Source organism: Pholis gunnellus (assembly GCF_910591455.1).
Source record: "Pholis gunnellus genome assembly, chromosome: 13".
Classification (NCBI taxonomy): Eukaryota; Metazoa; Chordata; class Actinopteri; order Perciformes; family Pholidae; genus Pholis; species Pholis gunnellus.
Window position 1 is genome coordinate 16,241,731 of NC_136540.1, and position 23,582 is coordinate 16,265,312.

Below are 23,582 nucleotides of genomic sequence, written 5' to 3' on the forward strand. Positions count from 1 at the left end.
TACGCAGCTGAAACGATGCAATCCACACCGGCCCTTTAAATTTGTTTTGTGTCTAAGCTCACAAGATACAATTTCTTGTTCCTACAATAATTTCTACATAAAATTTGTAAAGCCGAGACTCTCATTGAAGATATTGAAGCCCTGGGACTGAAAAGAATCCAAGCCGGAAAAATAGTTATGATTAAACTTTAACTTTTCCCTGTGTTGTTATTGCTGTCTAATTATTATATTGTGCTTCTAGACCTGCTGCTTTTGGTACTACTTATTAACAATGAGATCCATGTATCTCTCCAGTCTGACTTGTTGATATGAGTTCTGTGTTTTCTTTTTCATAAGAGGAGCTCGGTACAGCTGTCAGGCGTTTTATAGCTAAACCTTTACACATGATTTCGAAAAGGAAACAACATTTTGACACAAATACTCTGTTATTTTGCAGGCAGATCTTCTGATGACCTCATGGAACTGAATTTACAAGTAGTGCTGTTCTGGGTCCTGGTGCTGCACTGTGGCTCTGCTGAAGGCAGTATCCTGTACCGGGTCCAGGAGGAGCAGCCCCCCAACACTCTTATTGGTAGCCTGGCAGCAGACCAGGGCCTGCCAGACTCTGGTCATCTCTACAAGCTGGAGGTGGGTGCCCCTTACCTTCGCGTCGATGGAAAGACTGGAGACATTTTCACCACAGAGATTCCTATAGACAGAGAGACCCTGAGGGACTGTCGATCCCTTGTTAAGGGTAAGCCCTGCTACCTGGAATTTGAAGTATCGGTGACAGATCTGATCCAGAACCAGAGCCCCCGACTCATTGAAGGACGCATTGAGGTACAGGACATCAATGACAACACTCCACAATTTCCCTCTTCTGTGCTCACCATCTCTGTCCCTGAAAATACGATCATGGGGGCGCTATTCTCCATACCTTTAGCTACAGACAGGGACTCAGAAAGGAATGGAGTGGCGGATTATGCTCTGACTGCAGGGCCAGATGCGGCAACCCTATTTGGTTTACAGGTGGCTGAAGACAGGGGGGGTAAGCTCCCACAGCTCATTGTCCTGGGCAACCTAGATCGTGAGTTCAAGGATTCCTATGACCTCACCATCAAGGCAGTGGATGGAGGAAACCCACAGCGCTACAGCAGCGCTCTGCTGAGAGTGGTAGTCACTGATGCCAATGACAACACTCCAAAGTTTGAAAGGTCCACGTATGATGCGGAAGTGTTGGAAAACAGTCCCGTGGGGCACTCTGTATTGCAGGTAAGATTGTGATGTAAATATACTGACTCATAAGAACTCATTTAAATTGAAATTGCAGTCTGAAGTAAATAGTTAACTTGCAACCAAAATTGTTTGTCCTGCTTGATGTGCAATTTAGAGTTTTGTATTCAGCAACAAGAAACCGACTCAAAAAAAGCTCAGCCAATTTATCAAGATGTTTTTGAAAAATGAGTCTGTGCGTCTTGTTTGTGCAGTGCTTATTCCTCAGATACAGTCTTAATGTGAAAATCTAAATCAAAGAGAGATATTTTTATTGTGCCATTGTGATTTAAAACTAGCCTTATAACTCTGAATGTTCAAAATCCAACCTCAAATGCAGAACTCATGGGAACCAAGGCAACATTTGTCAGCTCACAAATCTTCATTATCGTTAAAAGAAAACTGTTATTTGTAACTTGTTTTCACACCTATTACCTCAATAGGCCTTTTCACAAAAATGCTAGAAGTATTGGATTATTATTATATTATTTGTACAGGTTATTAAGCTGCTTATTTCTTTTGTTGTGTTATTATACTTGCAGAAGTAGAATTAGAGCTACACAATGTCGCAGTGTAGGAGCAAGTGTAGGATTTTCTCTGCATCCCACTGTGAAACTGTACGGTCATGAAAGAAATAGCAGCCCTAATATTTTGCCACATGTGTTCATCTGAACCTTTTCTCTCGCCCTTTTTCCGGAATAAAAGTAATGGGGCGAAGAGAAATAAAAAGGCGAGTGACACAACCATCAAAAGCAGACAGAATGGGCAATGATTAAAAATCCCTAAATAAAGCTGTTCACTCGCTGTGCTTTGAAGTCATCAGACATCCATTGATTCATTTATTAATTAATTCATTGACCAATAGAGAAAATCCTACACTGGCTTCCTTTTAATTCTAACCCCAATTTGTTGCGCATAAATCAAGCCTCTAACCACAGAATTCCTTTCATTGTAGGTCAAAGCAAATGATTCTGACATGGGCCCTAATGGAGAAATTGAGTACACCCTTCACCAAGCAGTAGAACCAGTGCCGAAACTCTTACGTATCGACCGGTCCACTGGCATTATCTATGTCAAAGGATCTCTGGACAGGGAGGAAATCAGCAGCTTGTCCTTCTATGTAGTGGCGAGGGATAAGGGTCCTCAACCTAAAAGCTCCAAGACATTTGTAACTATAGAGGTGACTGACCAAAATGACAACGCTCCAGCTGTGGAGATTCGTGGCATTGGGCTTGTGACACACAGTGAAGGAGTGGCTAACATTTCAGAGGACATGCCAGTTGGAACAGCTGTTGCTTTGGTGCAAGTGTCTGACAAGGATGAGGGAGAGAATGCTGTGGTCACGTGTGTGGTCGCAGGAGATGTGCCCTTCCAGCTCCGCCCTGCCAGCGACTCATCCAGTGACAACAAGAGGAAGTATTTCCTGCAGACCACCACTCCCCTCGACTACGAAAGGATTAGGGATTACAGGGTAGAGATTGTGGCTGTGGATTCTGGAAATCCGGCACTCTCTAGTACAAATTCTCTTAAGGTGCAGGTGACTGATGTGAACGACAACTCTCCAATATTCTCGCCAACCGTGTTTGAGGTAGATTTTGCCGAAGAAAACCAACCAGGGGAGAGGGTTTTGGATGTTTTAGCTTCGGATGCTGACAGTGGCACCAACGCAGAACTCCTCTATAATATTGTGGCAGACTCATCCATCAAAGGTCTGTTTGAGATTGACCCAAATACGGGCGAAGTAAGAGCCCGAAGCCCGCTTGACCGCGAGCATAAAGAACGCTATGAGTTCCGGGTCACCGCAGCAGATAAAGGGTCACCTGTTCACAAAGGAACAGCAACTGTTGTGATAAACGTTCTTGACCGCAATGACAACGACCCCAAGTTCATGCTTAGTGGCTACAGCTTTTCAGTTTTGGAAAACATGCCTCCCCTCAGTGCAGTTGGCATGGTGACAGTCCTGGATGTGGACAAAGGCGAGAACGCTCATGTTCACCTCTCTGTAGAGCCTGATGGAGGGAAGTTTGTTGTTCAAAATGGAACAGGCACCATTCTTTCAAGCATCTCATTTGACCGGGAGAAAGAAAGCAGCTATACTTTCCGTCTAAAAGCAGTGGATGGAGGACAGCCACCTCGATCTTCATACGTGGGCATCACCATCAATGTACTGGATGAAAACGACAACGACCCCGTAGTCACCAAGCCCTCCAATTCTTCTTTCAGGCGCTTGTCACCTCTAGCTTCCCCAGATAGCCATGTTGAGATAGTGGAAGCTGAAGACCTGGATAGTGGGCCTAATGCAGAGCTGGTCTTCAGCATTGCTGGTGGAAACCCTTACCAGTTATTTCGCATTTCCCCCTCCAGTGGGGAGATCACTCTTGCAAAAGAGATGACGCGAAAACATGGCGGACTACATCGTCTTGTGGTGCGAGTGAGTGACAGGGGGAAGCCTGCACGTCATGCAACCGCCCTGGTCCACATCTATGTCAATGAAACCATTTCAAATGTCAGCTTAGTGGAGGCCTTAGTAGGACACAGTCTTTACACTCCACTGGACAGGGACATTGCTGGTGATCCTGACAATGGTTTTGCTGCGCAGCGTAGTAACATTTTGTTCGGAAGCCTTGCCGGTGTGGCAGGTGTTGTCATGTTGATCTTGGTGGTGGTATTTGTTCGACACCGCATCCAGAGAGAAACTAAGAGTGGGTATCAGGCTGGCAAGAAGGAAACAAAGGACTTATATGCACCCAAACAGGTGCCAAAGAATGCCAAAGGCAAACGAGGAAGGAAAGGAAAACCCCAAAAGTCCCCAAAACCACTCGGGGAAGATGAGGAAGTCAGCCTTCAAAAGAGTCTGAAGTTCAACCTTGATGGAGTCAATGATAGCCCCAGGATACACTTGCCCTTAACATATTCACCCGGAAGCCCAGATATAGGCAGGCACTACCGCTCCAACTCCCCCTTACCCTCCATCCAGCTGCAGGCCCAATCCCCTTCAGCCTCACAGAAGCATCAAGCTGTCCAGGACCTTCCTGCTGCCAACACCTTTGTGGGAACGGGAGGAGATGACAACTCTACCGGCTCAGACCAGTATTCAGATTACAGCTACAAGACCAGCCAACTGAAGTACAGCAACAAACAGGTAAAGACCTATCCTACAAAATTAACTTCTGTCTCGATGGTCTGTTAGAGGAGTGGATGGTTGGTGTGTCCCATTGTTTTAGGGTAAGATGGACCCTAAGATGGACCCAATGTAAGAATTATTTTTATAGTGTGCAGTTTTAAAACATCTGAGAGAATGAACACCTCTCTTCGGACTAGGTTGTAAACTATCATCAATTGTGATGTTATCAGTGTGCCAGCAGTTCAAATTATAGATAAATGTAAATCACTTCTTTTTCACAATTTTATTTTCTGCAGCTCTGCAGAATTGTACCTAATAAGTGCGGTGGCAGATTAAGGAGAGACTACATGTATACTCCCACTTGAAAAACATATAAGTTGTTTAAAATGTATTGACATGGTATTTATGGTATTCTTGTTGCCACTAAGACATTTCTTTGGTCAAATTGACAACATTAATATGCTTTGGGCGTAATTATAATTCAGTTATCCAGTTATAGATAGTTAATCTTAATATTTATGCGCAGTGACATGCTGTCATACTATTGCCTTTTTCTGCGGGCATGTTACTTCTCCTGAGGGTTAAATTTGGTACACAAAGAAAGTTGCTGCAAAAATCACCTCCAAGTTGGTGTTCAAACGTTGCACTACCAGAGAACTTAGATGGCCCTTTGTACTTAGTTTTCTTTTCCTGGGGTTAGCAGTGGAGTTAAGCTTGGGATGGTCCATTTCTCAGTGACTTACTTCTGCTCTTCTGCCTGACCTCTAGTGCTCTGATCTCCCCGGGTCACTTGCTCTTATCTCCCTGCTCCTTATGCTCTTATCTCCTCTTATCTGTACAACATTTGGCAAGGCTCCAATCGCCATGGAAACAGTAATTTGAATAGACTCAGAGGGGGATTACAAAAGGAAAATTGTAGAGTCTAGGGATAGAAAGCTATTGTGTCTCTAGGTTTCTGTGTCATCTGCAAGTGTGTGAATATGCGTCTTGGACTGGACAAGTGTAGACCTGTATGTATGTGTGTGTGTGTTCACTGGGATAAGGCAGACGACCATTATCCTTGAATAATAACGTTCTGATCCCACCAGTTTATTACAGAAGCTATAGGCGGACTGTTGAAATGCATCTCCCTTTTTCTAAACTGTCATTCTACTCGAGGAGAAAAAATCATGAATCAAAGGATGTAGAAACAGTATCACACAACTCCAAAGAGCACGCAAATCGAAAGGGATCGCCCACTACATTCCCTCTCAAACAAATGCAGTGCGTCTACGATCAGCAACCGAACATGACTGATGGTTCTCTCCACCTCTAGGTGATAAACAGATATATTTGTGAATCACACACAAATGAATAGCTTCAACACTGCAATATGCATGTCGCTACAGTGGTATTCAAAAACCACCATTCCTTTCTATATTGAAAATATTCAACAGTGACGTATACGCAACTTGTTTTTATCCGAGGCGAGTTGACATTGGCTTTCGAGACACTTCCATATGTTAGATCACAGTGTCATACGTTTCACATTGTCCAAGGCACTGCAGATAAAGTTTGACACTTAAAAATGTGCACTTAAACACTTAAAAATAGAAGTGGAAAATATGCCACTGAGTTCTGAACATGTGTAGGTGACACGTTTTTCTGTGGAGATATCTTCAGAGCCAGTATCACAGTTGGCTGGTTGGTAGTTTCAGCAGATGCTTGCTGACAGTTTCGGTGATCACAAGCCTTTATGGGGTGGAGTCAGTTGAGAGAACAGTCACCACTGTCTCCTTGATGGACAACATAAGGGACCAAAATGACTGCAAGCCACGGGGTGTGTCTGGGTATTTGTATGTAGTGCCAATCTCTCTGTTTGTGTGTAGTTTCACTGCTCAGTAAAAAAGTGTTAATTGTAACTGCGGTACAGATGTAAGCTCGAAGCACTTCACAGTGTTTGTGGTTTCTCAAAATGATAACATAAATGCGTATGAGACATGATTCCAGTGATGGACAGGCTGCGTAAAAACACGGACAGATGTTGACGCTCATGTGACATACCTCAGCAGATGTTGTCCCATGTATGGCATCCCCTCTCACATCAGGACGAACAGATTGACCAAAATATATAATTAAAGTAACTGGCAAGTTATGTGACAGATGTAGAGTGGTGCCCTTGCTTTAATTAACTGTGCTATTTTTGACAATGGCTTTTCATTGGGGTCTGGTGTGTCTGGGTTTGTACTAAACGTCTTAATGTTATGTCTCAACGTTTAAGCCTGTGTGTTGACAGAATATGAGCACACTGAATATATGAAGGATTTTTTTTGTCAAACATTTTGATCAGTGACCAGCTGGTCAGTTTCATCTTTCTGATTTTCTGCCGGTCACATTAATAACACGCGTGTGCTGCTGCCGCATGATGTTACAGGCAGTAACTTCATAGCCACACACACAAAGATACACAACATAAAGTTCACAACTTGTCAGAAGTGCAAGTCCAAAATAAGCAGTGGAGGAACAATCTTAAAAAAGTTTGGAACAACTAAATGAATCAGACAGCATGGAGCTGAACAGCTAACGTTAAAGGAGGTTATAATAACTTGCATTATGGTGCGTTCAAGCTCTACTCCATATTGGGCAAAGGTATATTATAATGCTATCATGGTGTGTTTCAATGTAATCTTGTAAAATGTGTTTTTTTGGCGAGATACTTGAATAGATAGTTATGTGAAATATGTTTTTTCGGGAGGTGTTTGAAAATCTAACTTTGTCGGCCCCCTTGCTGTCATTTATAGTTCTTAGAATAAAAATCTGAGTCTTTAAACATTGGAATCGGCTGGTCAGGCTTTAAAAAAAATAGGAATCAGCCAAGACAATTGCAATCGGTGCAAACGCTGATTGGGTTGGAGATGAAGGGCCCTATTTAAACGATTTATAGCGCATGGACTAAAGGGCATTAGGGTGTGTCCAACTCCACTTTTGCTACGTAATCATTATCTGGGTGCAGAGTAAGGCGCAAAAGGCAAAGGGGTTGTATAAAAGCCAGATGCGCCTCGTGCATTTCTTTTTAAATGGTGGATTTGGCAAATTGAAGAAGCTAGCGCTTTTCTTCAGTGAAAATGTTGCTTTTGAAAGGCTGAACTGCAACAAATGTGGATTGCAGCAAAGTATTTCACTACATAAGTACATAATGCATTTATCTCTTTTCTATGAATTTTGACTGTAGGACTTAACAACGATCTGGAGTTATTGGAAATGTTTGGATCACAGGCGTCAAGAAACAATCCTCCTCAGCCACCACTGGAATCTAACTCTACAAATAGTACAATACAAATACAATGTGTGTAGCCTAATCGTTATCTGGAACTGTGCAGAAATACTGACTTTTAAACACAATGAATAGACGATCAAAAAACTAAAAAAGCTGCGCAGCATTCAAACGTTGATTTAGAATTTCAATGTCAACGTTATGGATGAAGCTTCAAAGCTTCCAACTATTCGATACAGCCCTATAATTGTCTTATATTGATTCGTTTCATATTATGTCAAATGATAAGGTGGGCACTTTGTTAACTATTTGTCGCTGTCCATTGACTGGGGGTGCTGAATCCGGAGGCTGCATTTCACACATGCTTGCATCCAGGCACTGCCGGAGTAGAGGTGCGTAATGCGCGGAGACTTCAGCCTCTGAAGGGCCCACAGTATAATGAAATAGCCTTCTTCTACACTCGCACACACAGAGGGTTGAGGAGAGGAGACGACAGAGGCTGTGGTGCACTGTCCACACGGGGTGGAAAAAAACAGCACAAGTGGACTCATCCTGACAAATTTGGTTAGAAAAAAAACATGTTATGGGGAAGCCTCTGATTGTGGTACGGAGGATTTTTGTTTATTCCTGAACATGAATAAAAAAAATTTCCACCATCAATTGGTGCATACAAATTCACCAGACTGCAGGAGATGAAAAATGTTTGACCCCATTTATGCACTCTTGAAATAGCTATACCATGCGCCCTTTTCACTTGACCAGGCTTTTGTTGGTCAATGATTCAAGTGGTTTCTGCTGCCTTAAAGAGAGCAATGAGACAAAAATGTGCCACAAATGACCTCACTTCATTTTAAGACCAACAAGCCCACGGGCCCTGCAGAAGGGCGCAATTGCTACTTGGTTGCTGGAAGTGAAAATGGCAACTGCGTCGGTCTGAAACTAGCACTGACAGTGGCGCTGAGCTGTTCGGCGCTTTGTGCCGAGTGTACTGCAGAGCGCAAAGTTATTCGATGAGATTAGGTACGAGGAATACATGCACACAGTCCACATAGAGGACAAATATGTTTACAAATTCATGATTTGGTTCGTATTGGTAGGGTAGAGATATATATAGATATTATTCCACTCCTAATACAAGTATATAGATTAGTAGTAGAGACAAGTATTAGACATATTGTACACACATACATATATATATATATATATATATATATATATATATATATATATATCTCATTTGTTTAAATGTACTTCATGTTTGCTGCATCTTCTTTACTCCAGGCACAATATAGTGCACACATTCATCAATGATAATATAATGACTTCATTCATCAGGTTTCAAACCAGGATTTTTTTTCATTTTATGGAAGGAAACATCTAGACTTATACATAAATGCTAGCCTTGAGAACAGCCTGGCTGAATAGCAGCATATTTAAATACTGTGTACTCAAGAATGGGTTGTTGACAGTGCCAAAACCCAAACAGATGTTTGAAATGTCCTAATTTAATCACAGCATTATGAAGTATGTGCCAGCTATATCTGTGCATTATTTGTTTTGTTTTCTACACTAGGAGTTAGAACTGCTATCAGTTCAGAACCATTTTGATCTTCTCCCAAGACTCTGTAGAGATTTTTTTTTCAGCTTTTAATTGCTTTAGATTAACCCACTTTGGCACAGAATTCCTGAAATGCCGGGGGTTTCCGGGGTAGTAGTATATTACAACAGACATACTGTCTCTAAAAATAGTTGGGGGGAAATAATACCCATTGCCTCACAGAAAATTCAAAACAAATCCTTTTTCTAAAATGCTTGTTCCAGAAAATAAACAAACCAGTAAATGCCAGGAACAGACACGGACATCTGGAACCTGTAACCACAGCTGTAACCGATGGTTTTCATGTACTGTATGTGTCGAGATCCAGTGCAATTCAGAACCACGGACAGTGCTCTTTTGCTTCCAAGTGTTCTAAAGCCTCTGTGCAGTTGAAGTACTATTGCATCATGCGCAGAGCGAAAGATGGAAGGCCCGTGTGAGGCTGATATAGACAGGCTCCTGTCGTCAGTGGTCCTTTGTCAACACTCTTTAGAATTGTACCAAACACGAGTTAAATGCTTGAAATACTGAATTTAAATTTTTTGGGTGATTTTACTCTATGTCTGAAATGAAAAAAACATTGTTTTTTTGGCAAGGGAAAATACCTCAACAAGTGCACATGTACCAACAAACAAACACAAAATGTTTCTATACTAGGTTTAAACAAACAGGATGAGCTCTCTGCATGAATGCTGGAGCTTCCCGGTGCTGAACTTTCATACTGCTTGCACCTGTTTGGGTGATATTATAATTAAAGTGGAGACATTGGGAATTGTCCTCAGGGTCTTGGCAAGTTACAACTCTCTCAGGTGTATGTCACTTTTTAGTTATTGAGCCTGGAATACATCTATGCATAATGCAGAGCATGGCATGTGCAGTGTCGACAAATCAAGTAGACATTGCAAATAATACATGTTCCTGAGTTATGATCGGAAATCTACCACTTTATTATATTAACATTATAATATATTAATGTGAAAAATATGTTTGAACACAAATGTGCACCCTCTATTACTCTGTTCAAAGTTGCTGTTATGAAAGATGAAGTGTCACGCTGCAGCTGCTGATGTTGCGCAGCTGTATCTAGAAGTGACTTGGCGAGCTTTACATTTATAAAACAAGAAAGATGGGGGTTTGTGTGCCTTTTACATAATAAACTATCTTTGTAGTTTTCAGTCCCCCGCCCCCTTTCAACCCTTTGTTGGATGATATTGCATGCTGGTTGCTGGAGAAACCAGTGACTCACATTAGCCATAGAGCTGATAATTAGCCCTTTTGGGTCCAAGAGCTGACACCTTTTTTCACACATCGCTTAATGAGAATCGTGCATTTGAGCAAAACACATTTGATCGCACACAAGAACATTTTCATATTCTTATCTTAAAGGTGCAATATACGTCTGCCAGAGAACGAAGTCGCCCTCCCTGTATGTGTTGTAATCGGAGCATCTCTTTGCAGACATAGCAGACAAACACTGTCAGCTCTGTCAGCACACCGTAGTGTGTACTGTAAGAGCTGTTAATGCCGTTAGCTGCGAGCTGCAATAGCAATAGCTAAATTAACGGCTCAATAATACCATATAAGGTCATATATTGCCCCATATGTCCAATATTGAAGTCCTGCTTTCGAAGATCCATAAAGGAAAGTTTAAAATTTGCAACAGCTTCAATGGCTGAGTTAAGGGACCCGCTAAAAGAAACGAGTGCTGTTAATGCCGTGCCACCTCTGGGTCGCAGCGTGATTGAAATAACAAAGGAAAATGGTTTAACATGGAAAACGTCTGCGACAGGACGGGGTAAAACATTTTATGATGCTCGCAGAGATATTGTATTATGTTACACAATGGCAATAATGGTCAGTTTAATTAAATGAATGTTGATAATGTTAGGTTGTATGAATAAATGTAGAATCATATTAGCCTGTCATTTTAATTTCAGATTCGAACAGGATAATGTCAATATGCTAATGTGGTGTTATTCATAAAGATTTTTCAAAAAATGGCTTCAAAGTAATTAAATATACAATCCATTAGATAAAAACGTATAACAGCAGACTAATTGCTCGTGACTCCTACGACAGGTCTGGACCACTCGTAAATTGTGTTCGTACCTAAGAAAAATAAATAAAAAAATACGAGTACATTTATGACGACAACAAGTTCTCCTAAATCATCACTTGTACGAGCCACTTAAAGAATCTGTTAGTGCCCGTGGTTCTTGCATGAGGCCCAGTGGTACGAAACACAGAGTTCTGTGGCAATCACGACTGCCTGGAAAGCTGTAAATTCATCCTTTATATACATTCACACTATTAAAATGCTTTGTTTATGAAAAATGGATGAGTGTTGTCCCCCCTGTGGGCCACACGTTCATCTCCATTTCTGTCTGCAGTCACTTAAAGCCAAGTGGATTCTGAGAGCAGGAAAGTGGGAAGAGTGAGTCACTGTGAGTCTTAATTAACCTGCTTCTTTGTTAAGCAGGGCCCACGCTTTGTGAACTTTAGGCATCCCTTTGAGCATGGATTAGCCCAATTTACCCCAAAAAACTGCTGTTTGAACTCAGCAGAGGTGTATTACAGACGAGGCCGGAGGCAAAATATGCAATTGTTCTTCAACACTCTTGACACATTATTGTCTCTTGCACTCAAGACCAGTGACACCTAGAAGCCATCAACAAAATATGTCGTCTGCATTTTGGTGAATAGTTGGGAAAGCAAGTACAACAGCTGACTTATTTTCCTGATGTTTTCCTATCTCGGTTTCCAATCTGCCTTCCAGTATTGTTCAAACAGGCACGACACAGAGATATATACACACACACACACACACACACGGCTCTTTGTGCACCACACATTTGCTTTGGCTGATTACCGAGAAAGGGAAGGCTGGAGGGAAAGCGGGGTAAAAAGCATTTTAGATGCTGGAATAATTTACCCAGCCAGCACTGCATGTTTTATTTACTGTCTCTTAGTGTAAAAGCGTGATTCAATACATTGTGTTGTACACTGCATTGTATTGAAAGTGCTGGACATTGTTTAGTCACCATTACTGCTTCCATTTCACATCGTAACAACACTGTTTCCAAATGTTTGCCCAAACTGTTTGTTGGGGTGCCAAAACCTCCTTGAATAAAGAGGTGACCGTAGTTTATAATCTAGTAAACCTAGAATTGATTTATACTTTTTAATAATTATAAGTACTGCTAGTACAGTCATATAATATTGTGTTTTTTATTAATATATATACACACACAAAGACAAACTATTAAACCAGCTAATGACGCTACACTCTGTGGTTGTTGCTGTCATTATGGGATATTGTCTATTTCTTAAGTTTTTAAACACACATGTAATTTAATTCATTTTAAAATATGCAATCTAAAAATGTTATTACATTTTATAATGAAGTAAGTCTATATGCTAGGAGTACCATCATCTCTTTTAAAACACCAACCACAAAGATTGTTGGAAGAAAGTGATGGTTTCTGGCTTTGATAAGGGGAAGTTTCTGACATGGAAACAAACACCGAGAGGCTGTTTTAAGAGCAGAAGCCAGTAATGAATGTATGGTACTTTGATCCATACTTGATGGAGCCAAGGCATGCCGGATCAAATGTAGTCATGACGATGACAGAAGTAGATTCTCAGGAGGAAGCTTTCATAGGTTAGAGTACTTTTTAATTGGGAATCTGGCACTATTGGAGAAAGCACATAACTCAAGGCTACAAAATAAGACGTGGACGTGTTTGTCAGGATGCTTCCCTGCAGCTCCCCCTCACACCCAGCTTTGGTAAATACTGCTCGGGCCATAGTTTGGCCGAACCATACTGTCGCCATTCAGGTAAGTGACACATCGAATGCAGACACCGATGTACAGCAGATTGGTCAAAGGGCAGTTTAAGTAGAATCGGCAGATAGGCACCACATCAACAACTGCAAGTCAGACATTCACGTAACAAGAGAAATGGCTGGACAGAGAGCCAACGTGTCTTGGCAGTTAGCAGCCCTCCACAAATACAGGGACTAATTGATGGTGAGGAGCAGCTCGGTAGATAAATGATAGGGTCAGGTTATCTTCAGTGCAGGAGAACTGTGTGCAGGTGAGGACTGACAGGAAAAGGAAAAAATCTTGAATTCACTGAGACAAGAATGAGACAGTCTGAGGCTTTTGTCTGAATGTGAACCTGAAAGGAAAAATGAGAAGGCTGATGCAGTGGGTACCAGGACTCTTGGTACATGTACATGCTGAGCTGAGATGGCTGTCAGCATTCAAAGTAAGATATAAGCAATCCAAGTGTTTGTGAATGGGAGAATTGGACAGGGAGGAACATGTACTGTAGATGTATTGAGTTTCAGGTGAAGGACTACCGGTCATATAATAGTGGCGTTAAGTGCAAAGTAGAACATTTTGTACATTTGTCTCAACAAGACCTTGGTGCTTAGGTTGCCAGTACAACAATAAGCAGAGTGTCATCCACAAGTTGTCTGAGGGAAAAACTGAAAATACCAACAGCCCTGCATTATACTGTTGAATTACATTAAGCTACTCCTATCCACACTTTTTTTCTCCCCCCCCCCCCCCCCCATAAGAAAATGAAGCCAAAGACTCCCGAGACTTTTCATTATTTTCTGCTGAAGCATCGGCTTTAAATACTGTGTGCTTCTAATTTCATTTTGTTTAGGATGGCTGAACAGGAACACTAAACTGGCAACTTCCCCTTGAGACAATAATTAAGTGAAAGCATAATCAAATATTCTTTATACTCCCACAAATGATGTGGGCAACTCTCCACATAGAAATATTCACACAAACTTGTATACTACATTAATTAATTAATTAATTTCAAGGGTTGTATATAAAAACGTGAACATATTATAAACAACAACTCGTCCGTCTTGATGTTGTCCATCAATGCAAGTAACTGCTACTATATTTTCGCCATTATAGGCAGAATGCAACCATTCCATATTAGCAGACCTACATCAGACACCAAGTGAGTATTCACTAGAAAACAATGGTCACGTATAAGCAAAGCTTTTAAAATGGCGAATCTGTCCTTTAGCCACCTTTAGTTTCTCTGAACTTTAAAAGCAAATCTCCTGTAAGCATGCAGCACCGTTTTGTTCACGTACCAGATTAAAGTCCTCTTGTGAATAAATAGCATGTGATTCATAGTAAATTCTGGAGGTCGCTGGATATTGAGATGGAAGGACATGGGTTGACATGCAGCTAGTTGGATCGATAACTGTTCGAATGTTGTGGTAATCTGTCAGTATTAGCTAATCCAATTTTTAAGAGAAATCAATAGTAAGAGAAAGAGTGTCTTTGCAGAATCTTTGTGGCAGCGGTCTGTAGCTTAGGCTCTGGGTTAGCAGCCCAGATGTTTCTGAAACATCATTTAATCTCCTAGTTGGTAAGCCACACTCATTTATTTACAGCAATCTACAACAAATTGTATTTAGCATGTCAAATACATTTCTGTTATTCATTTTTCACAGGGTCTTTCTCAGGTACGCCTGTTGGAACTGCTGCCATCGCTCCAGCAGCCAAGCCCGTGCAACTGCATTACAGGCATCTTTTTGGACATTTAGCACATTGACAGAAAATAGCCAGCCAACAAAACAACGCCAAAAAACAGCACTACAAACAAAATCCAAAACTTCGATGTATTCACACCACTACCGGTGGAAAAGAAACTGTCCTCTAAAATGAATGAAGAGAAAAAGACTAAGGCTGTATTCGGATTGTGCAAGCCGGGGAAAGACTGCTGCATGCGTACAATCTCAAATGATTTCCTTCTTTGGTTCTGCATAACATACACACAAGTCAACACTACAACAGACATGAAAGGGCCGATGTCTAAGCCAATGACCAAATTAAAATGAATACAGTCACAACAAGCTGATCTGCCATGAATATTACTTTAATTCTACTGCTCTAGTAATATCCTTTTGCATATATCTAGTGGGCTAGAGCCTCAAATCCTTAAACTCCACCCCTTCATATCTGCCTTGGTGTGTCTGCTCATTGCTATTAAAAACTGCGCTAGGCAGGTGGAGATTGAGGCCAAAAATATTCACATAACATCCCCAGACATCCTTTGAAGTATCTTGCCTGGGTAGAGAGGGTGTGCGTTACCTTGAGTTACAGTAGACGGAGACGGATGTCAGCTGTGCGATCTGGATCTGCACAATATAAACGATGGCACAGCTCAATAATCAAGGCTTATGCGGAAACGCTGGGTGCACAGGCTTCCTGCTGCACTCAGCACATTCACAATTTCTTGCCACTCTCCATGTACTCTTTTTGATGCCGCTTTATTTCATGTTCACTTATTAAATACCGGAGATATCAGGATAGTTCCTAATTCTTCAGAGGCCAATCGGCTGTCCCAACAGAGTTTCTTTAAGGTCTTGTGGCGTAACAAGTCAAATCCCATTCGATGCATGTGATTCTCATTAGCATGCAGATTGCTGGTTTTACACCAGCAGACGAGTTGGAGTGCCAGAGTTATTGGTGGGTTCCAGGTAGCTGAGGAGAGAAGATTAAAAATTGACTTCACTCAAAGTCCGAATCCATGGATCCTGACGTGAAGTTGGACACACTTGGGTTTACATATTCACCACCACAAGTGCTTATCAGGCAGGAGGATGCTTATTATAGGGCTTAAAAGTCTAAATTGGGTTTCTAATTCCCACAAACTGAAATTGCCAATGACTGAGATGTTGAAATGACCGTAGGTTTAACACTATATGTCACCAATTGACAACATCTTGTCAATTGCCTGTATATATGCTGCATATAGTCACTTATTATTTATTTATTTATTGTTTAATGTAGTTGTTTAAATATACAGCACCTCACTCCATGTTACTAACAATCACTTTAATCTATTTAACTCTCTTTAAGGCACGAAGGCCTTTAAGGAGTGTTGTATGGGGATGTGTGACAGGATCACCAGACATCAAGTAACATCAGTAGCAGAGTAGTAGACTAGTACTTGTAGTAGTTGTAACAAAATGCAGTAAGTCTACTTTGCATCGTCAGGTGCTTTTTTTTATTTCTCTTGTCTTGTGTTTTATTTAATTGTAAGGAATTTCAATCGATTTCAACCAAATTAACTAGTATAACATGATTTAGAAAACCAATTGCATGGTCAAAAAAAAGTTGGAGATGAGATATTATCGTCAAACAGTTGCACTTGCAGACAAAGCAGATTCTTTTTAGAGATTCCCCACCAAGCTAGGTAACAGAGGACTTATTGATTCACAATGCTCCCAATAAAAAAAAGGCCTCTAACTGGAGGGTTGATCAACAACGGTGAGGGCAAGAGAGACAGCAGGGAGGCAAATGACTTCAATTAACAGGCTTGCCCTAATGAGAGAACCATCCTTTGAACTCGGACATTAGGATTGATTCCAATGCACCTCACTCGAGATTGAATGATTAGACCTGGCCCTCTGAGATTGGCCGCCCCAGCCACAGTGTGGTAGGACCGACGGGTGTAGATAACGGGCCAAGACAATGCACAGGAGGGAGTAGTGTACCTCTCCGTCTGTAAAGCATAATTAAAGCAGAGCGTCCATCGCTATCTGGCGAGTCTTCTCGCTCAGCTCATTGCAAAAAGCTGAAATCTGTAACTTTCCACACATTGCGATTTGCACTCTTATTTTTTTTAAAAAACATAACACGACTTGTGCCAGTGAAGTGTGATACTACTGGGCTTATGTTGACGATTTTTGGTGCATGGAATTAGTAAACAGTGTAAAACTTGTTACTTCCAGTTCGACTGTTGTTGTGAACAGATTTCCTTTATGTCAGAAGTGTTGCGGCAGGGGGATTCACACTTCAACAGCAGGATATAGAGTGTTCCCAAACAAGCATTCTAGTTTTCATAATGCTTGGTTGTTAGTTTAGCGTTCACAATTTGCAAGTAACTAAAGTTATAAGCAACTGCAACTCAAAGATTCAGTGTAGATCTGTGATCAGCTGTTGTTGGGCGAGAAGCTAGAATTTGTACAGTTTTTAGCGGTGGCTAGTAGGTTAATCGACATTAAATATGAATATATTAAAAATGAATTTCCACAACCTGTAGCTACAACCTGGAAATGTGATGAGCAGCAAAAGATATGAAATGTTGATTGATATCGACTGATATTATTCTGACTTTTACTGCAGGTTTTTCACAAATGACCTGATCCAAACAGTGAAAGTCCTGATTCAGAACTTGGGTTTGTTAACTAGCATGCACACATTGAATAAATCAGCGACATTATTCCTCTAGAGAACAGTCACCACTCCACAACAACACAAATCACTCGCAGTTACAGAGCGATGTGTTGTCGTCTTTTTCTCTCCCACAAACAAATCTTTAGCCGAGTACCGTCAGCGGTCGGAGAGAGCTCATTAACCAACGAACCAAAGCAACGGTCAGCAGCGGCTGTCGATGAGAAACCTCCCGACGTCACCTGCGCGTTCTTAACATTGGTCTCTGCTCATAAAAAAATAACAAGGAGAGATAAAAGGATTCGTTTGTGTCGGAGCTTAACGCATCCGTGTATTGTGCCGAAATGCAACCCTAAACCAAGGTAATTGTCCTGTTTTGTGGCCAATGACATTATTCGCTGAAAGAATATTTCTTTTGGTAACCACGGTAGATTATATTTGCCCCGACACGATTTTCAGTTAACGGCACTCTTCATGAATGCTGTTTCATCATGTCAGCTTTAATGCGGTGATTATGCATTAAACATGCTTTTAATAATGTAACAATGTATTGATTTAAGGGCAAAGGACCCGTATAATGCAAGTCTTCCTGATGAATGGCGACTGTGATTGAACTTTCCGTGCAGCTCGCCCCTGACTGCCAGCCCTCTTGATGTCATCAAAATGCCCGGCAATGCTGACTTGCGCTTTGATGTAGAGGGAAAATAATTAAAGTGACGCTGGTGATCTATATACATATTAAAAAGTGACGGTCTCTCCCTATTGATCAAGTCTGATGAAATGTCTGATGAAAAGCCGGCGGTTCAAACTGATCTGCTCTCATTTTTTCCTCAGCCGCATATGCTTTCTGCGAGGGGCACATGGTCAGATTCCGTCTTTTATGTAAAAAAAAATAAAAATAAAATGAGTAACTCAGTTAGGTAAAGCTGTGTGGAGGCTCAGCTCCCTGATGGCATTGCCTTTAGCTGAGATATTATATCACCACACAACCCAGCCTCCTTACCTTCTGCCAGGCAGATTAGTGCTTTTATCAATAAGCAGCTTAGCACCAAAGTGTCCCTCAATAATATGCCATGCTATTTTTTTTTTTCTCCCGCTGCTTTGACTCCTGGGCTTCTCTTTTTGTGTCTTTTGCTCTTGCACATTCTCACAACCTCACATTTCCCTGTTTTCACCCCCCCCCCCCAAAAGTCTTTACTTTCTTTAACTCTGGGTATTAACCTCTGACTTAGAGAGACAGCGATACATTATGTATTCTTCACTTCAGGTCACATTAGGAACCTAGACAGGGCCCAGGAGGGCCAGAGTGCAGCATCCCCATCAGACATACTACCCCATTAGAAGCCTGCAGTGCACCATAAAACCCATTAAGGTCCATTAGGGTAGTGCTCTGGCCCACAGACACCTTTAAGGCCAGTCAGCCACAAAGGTGCACAGTTACAGATGGTGTAAAACTTATTTGATTTGTCATTCAGAGCCATGTGTCACGTATTGTTACACGGTGTCCGGCCTTTTTGCGACATAGTTAAATAGCTTCAGACATTTAATTGCAATTGTCATATGTCAGCGTTAATCATCCTCAAGTTTAGTGACGTTTGGCGACGGCCATCTTAACTATACAGTTATCGCTCTCATTAGTCAAGTAATCAAACTAGCCCATAATGCAAATGACCACGAGAAATATGAATTGGCGTCAGCGTTATTGAGCGAAAACGGATCCCAGCTGAGATTTCGCTCAGTCTTTTGTAGCTGCCTGAAGACGCTCTTCGGCAAATGGCAGCTCTTTCGCCCTCCTTCGATTGGAACAATTGCATACAGCCGAGAGGATTCAGCATACTGCCTCTCATGTGATCAGAGCGCTGCTTATTATGTTTGATGAGCCTGACCCAAATCTTCCAGTGGCAGACACATTTTTCACAGCGAGTTTGAAATTCTAAATCCGAGATCAAGTCAAAGGTGAATCCCTGACTTGGCCATAAATTGCTATTTCTGGGGTATTTCTGTGGGGCTGTTACATCCCCACATGCCATTTGGTATTTTGGGACACTTTTGTGCCGTTTAATATGCATCTTCAACAGCTACAAATGTGTACCTCGGGTTTTAAAGCAATCCGAAGTGTCGCAACCACACACTCCCGTCAAACCCAACGTTTGCCACACACACTTTTGGAAGCACTGCTCTAATGGATGTTTTTTGATTAGCTTTGGGGAAACATTTCATCTTGCGACAAACTGTTGTGGGAATATGAATTATTTCCTGTGTTCCATGCTTTTTTTAAACTTATTTAGTTGCAGCAAGCATATACATTTTCTTCCTACAGCCTCATTTACAAGTGCATGTCTTTTTTTTGTATTGCTTTAACTTAGTTGCTTAAAAAGAGGTGATGACGTATGAACACGTGAAAATGAAAGATTCTTTTATATTTATGTACTTCACACACATTATACAAGATGTTACAACTGATTATTGTACATGGTGCATGTCATGCACTTCTATTGCTTTAGTTTGCCATGGCGTGACAGCACCTCAGAATACAATTATATGTTTAACTTGCAGGATTATGTAAAGTTTGCTTCTGAAAGGTTACATGGCAAAAGAAAATCCATTCATAATGCTATTTATTTAATAAGATATAAATCATATATTCTGATATTCATATGAACATTATCATTTTAACGTTACCTGAAGAGTTCCCGAGTGTTAATTCCTCTTTTCACATTACACGTGTTTCTTGCATCCTTTTCACACCTCTAATTATCTCCCACAGTGTAATTTGCGGACAAATATTTCCCTTAAATTTCATTCATTCATATTTATACTATCATGAATCTGCAATGCTGTGTTTCTTAACAGCATATGTATCTTGTGACGTGTAAAACAGACTTCATAGATATATGTAAGAACAATAAGGATGGCTCTGTGAAAAGGGTTGCGACCAGTTTGACTTCATATCAGAATCTAATTCAAAAAAAGATGAGCGTTATGAGTGTTATGAAAAAGATTGTCACATGCATTGTTAGATAGTGAAGACAACAGTAATGTGGCCACGCCATTTACATTTCTGATGACAGACCTCACTGCTCGCAGGAAGAAAAGAACATTGTCAAAAGTAAATAATCTCACTAAGTTCAACATTTTAAATCTGACTCAGAAGATTGCATCAACATCTCTAATAATTTAATTGTACTTTATTAGTGGAAATAGTCGAGATGTAACACTTCTTATGTTGTAAGACAATTACATGTTATGTAGAATTTTCCTTTAAGGGGACATTTTGTCTCGTGCAACACTTCTGACAGCTTTTGACCCGTAACAACAGCCAGAACATGTTAACATGCTACAGCTTCTCACCTTTAAAAATAAATGTGTCTACTCCATGCGTTGATAGCAGAGGAAGCTCGAGGAGGTGTTACTGTAGCTCGGCACAACGATTGTTAGCAGGGAAAGTGCAAATTGTGTCTATCTAACAAGTGTAGATATATATAAAATAGAAAGTTTGTGGAGCAGTTCGGAGCTTTTTCTTGATCAAGAACAGCTGCAAAAAGACGCATCTATAAAAATCGGATGCATTTCATTGTGGGATTGTAAGCAGAATGTTTACACCGTGGACAACATTATCACTCGCCGTATTGATCACACAACAGTACATTCACTGAATATTATTGATCTTCTAATGTAACTCACGATAACCAAGCAAAATGTCTCAAAATAGTCCTTGAAATACTTAATATGTCCTGATTGACATCGACGTTGGTATTGTTAAATATAGCTTCAGCAGTTCTAACAGTCATTTGGTCTTTTCAAGGTTGGTATAGACATAGAAACGATGTTTGGGTGGAAAATAAAAAGCTGAAAAGACATGAATGAATTGCACTATAGAAAAAAATATGAAAAAAAAGAAAAGTAACAAATAAGGGAAATGAGATGGCACGTAATATGCAGCAGGAAACAGGAAAGAGAATGAATAGCCCGGCAGTCGTTAGCCCGATGTTGCTCGAAATAGTTTTAGTAAAAGAAAAGACTCCAAAGAAAGAATCCTGACTGTTTTGAAAACTGACTTGCTCGTTAGATAAATGCATTAGCAGCAGAAGCATCGCGCATTTAGGTGCAGTAATTGCCGACTTACCTACACACCACGGACAATTCAGGTTAATTACACCTGGTGAAGGATGTGTGGAAACATTACCCACCGGGGAATGAACAATATGAATGCCAGACACACCGCGCTTCCTGAGCCAAAGAAAGTGTTTTTTAACCTCCAACTGAGAGGTTTTTACTGGAAAGCACCGCCACAGTCCTCATTACAGGGCTCAGGTTGGGGTACACACTCAGCCAATGAAAATTTGTCGAATTCTGCCTGTGACGCATCCAGGAGTGCTATATCAGCACGGTGCATCCGCTTCATTGCAGGAGGTACATATAGAGAAGAAAGAGGGGCCATGGTCAAACTGAGCTATAAGCAGCTGTTCTGTATTCCTTCGACGTGCAGGCAAAATCAAACATTAATCTTCTATCTGGAATGCAAGCTTTGTGAAAGACAATTGCTTGGTTATGCCTTACTAATTTAGCTTCTGAAAGAAATGCTAATATCATTCAGATGTGCCTTTGGATAGATGATTTTACTCCGGGCTATAGGTTGCTACTGTTACTGGGACATACATTCGATTAAGCTCAGTGAGCATGCCCACGCAGGCAGACAAAATTGTGTGTGTAGGGAGTTCAATGTAGCACGGGTTGCATCCTCATCTCCAGCGATTGGAGGGAGGGCAGGTGCTGGCAGAGGTTGGAGGATAGATGGTGATGGGTGGTTGGCTAAAGAACGGGGGAGCTATGGGAGCTGGCTGGGTTGTGGGCCAGATCTCGTACTTGCAGTTATGAAGTTGAAACAAACTGATCTGACAGTGACAAATGAACCATCTCCTCTTCCCCAACCGCCAGTTTTATTCCTTTTTAAACTCCTTTCTCACCCTCAGCCTCATCCCCATTCCCCCCACCAGTGTCTTTTTGAGCGCCCTCAACCCGCATCTTCTTCATTTTCACCCACCAAGCTCTTTTTCAGCCTCGCTGTCCCCCTGTCCTACATTTCCACTTCACTTTCCTTCTCTGCCTCCCGCTATTTCCTTCTCCTATTCTCTTTCGTGCTCCGGTGGCTTGAGAGTATTGGAGGTTTTGCATCTGAAGAGGTCCGGCTGCGTTCTATTATGAAGTCATTGTGGGGGATTGTTTAGTCTCTTTAATAATAGACTGATTCAAGCATGCAATAATGTTACTGCCCTACTTCTGTTTCATGTCACCGATGCGACTAACATGGCATTTAAATACTATAAATGTCCTCGCATGTATCAACATTTTATCGCTTTTGAGTGGAATTGTCATAGCCGAGTGCCATTAAGCAGGAGACAGTGAAGTAGCACGAAGGATGGAGGCATAGCTCAGCAGTGATTATTGTTGAGGTTTAATGACTGTCTTGCTCCTGTAATAGACCTTCTGGGGTGTTGAAATGAGATGCCAAGCAGAGAAGACAATTAATTGCTTGGCTTCCTTTTGTCCCCGCCCCCCATCCTCCTGTGTATTGGACTGGAACCTGATAAGATAAAGGCTTAGGGCCACCTTAATACCTTAAGAGACTTGTGTGACTATCATGCATTTGTTGTGGACGCATTGTGTGAGTTAAGTTGCCTTGTGTTGGTATTTGAGGTCTCCTGTCAGGTGTACTTTTCATTGATAACAAGCAGAAAAAAGAAAAAGAAGAAAACGTATTGAAAAGCTAATAGGTACTTTCATTTGGAGATGCACTTTACACAATCGCAATGTCTAGAAATATTTGTTTACGGGGCTACAGCACCATTCGCTTTAATAATGTAATATGAAGCTGGATTGTGTGTTTTGGCTGCTCAGTGCCCAGCATAAATCCAGTTCTGAATATTAATGTAGGAAATAGCACACAAAATGATATCAGGATGAATGTATCATGCATGATCTGTCCTACCGTGTGCCATTTTTAAAAATGTACTTCAGTGACAGGTTATTAATATATGGATAACCAAATGGAAAGCATAGCACCCCCCTTGGGCCAATCTGTCCACATATAAAAAAAAAAAATGCTCAAATGCAGTGTCGACATGCAGCACTT

At 41.2% G+C, this 23,582-nt stretch overlaps 1 protein-coding gene across 1 annotated transcript in view; it reads left to right on the forward strand.

Annotated features, from left to right (window-relative positions):
• Positions 1-444: 444 nt before the first annotated feature.
• pcdh1a (protocadherin 1a) overlaps positions 445-23,582 on the forward strand; it is a gene marked incomplete at its 3' end in the record, with an annotated part of 72,932 nt that continues 49,794 nt past the window's right edge. The window contains exons 1-2 of the mRNA XM_079171475.1: positions 445-1,251; positions 2,207-4,393. Of these exons, the coding sequence (XP_079027601.1) occupies positions 457-1,251; positions 2,207-4,393 (2,982 nt within the window). The 5' untranslated portion in view covers positions 445-456. The remainder of the gene's footprint in view (positions 1,252-2,206; positions 4,394-23,582) is intronic.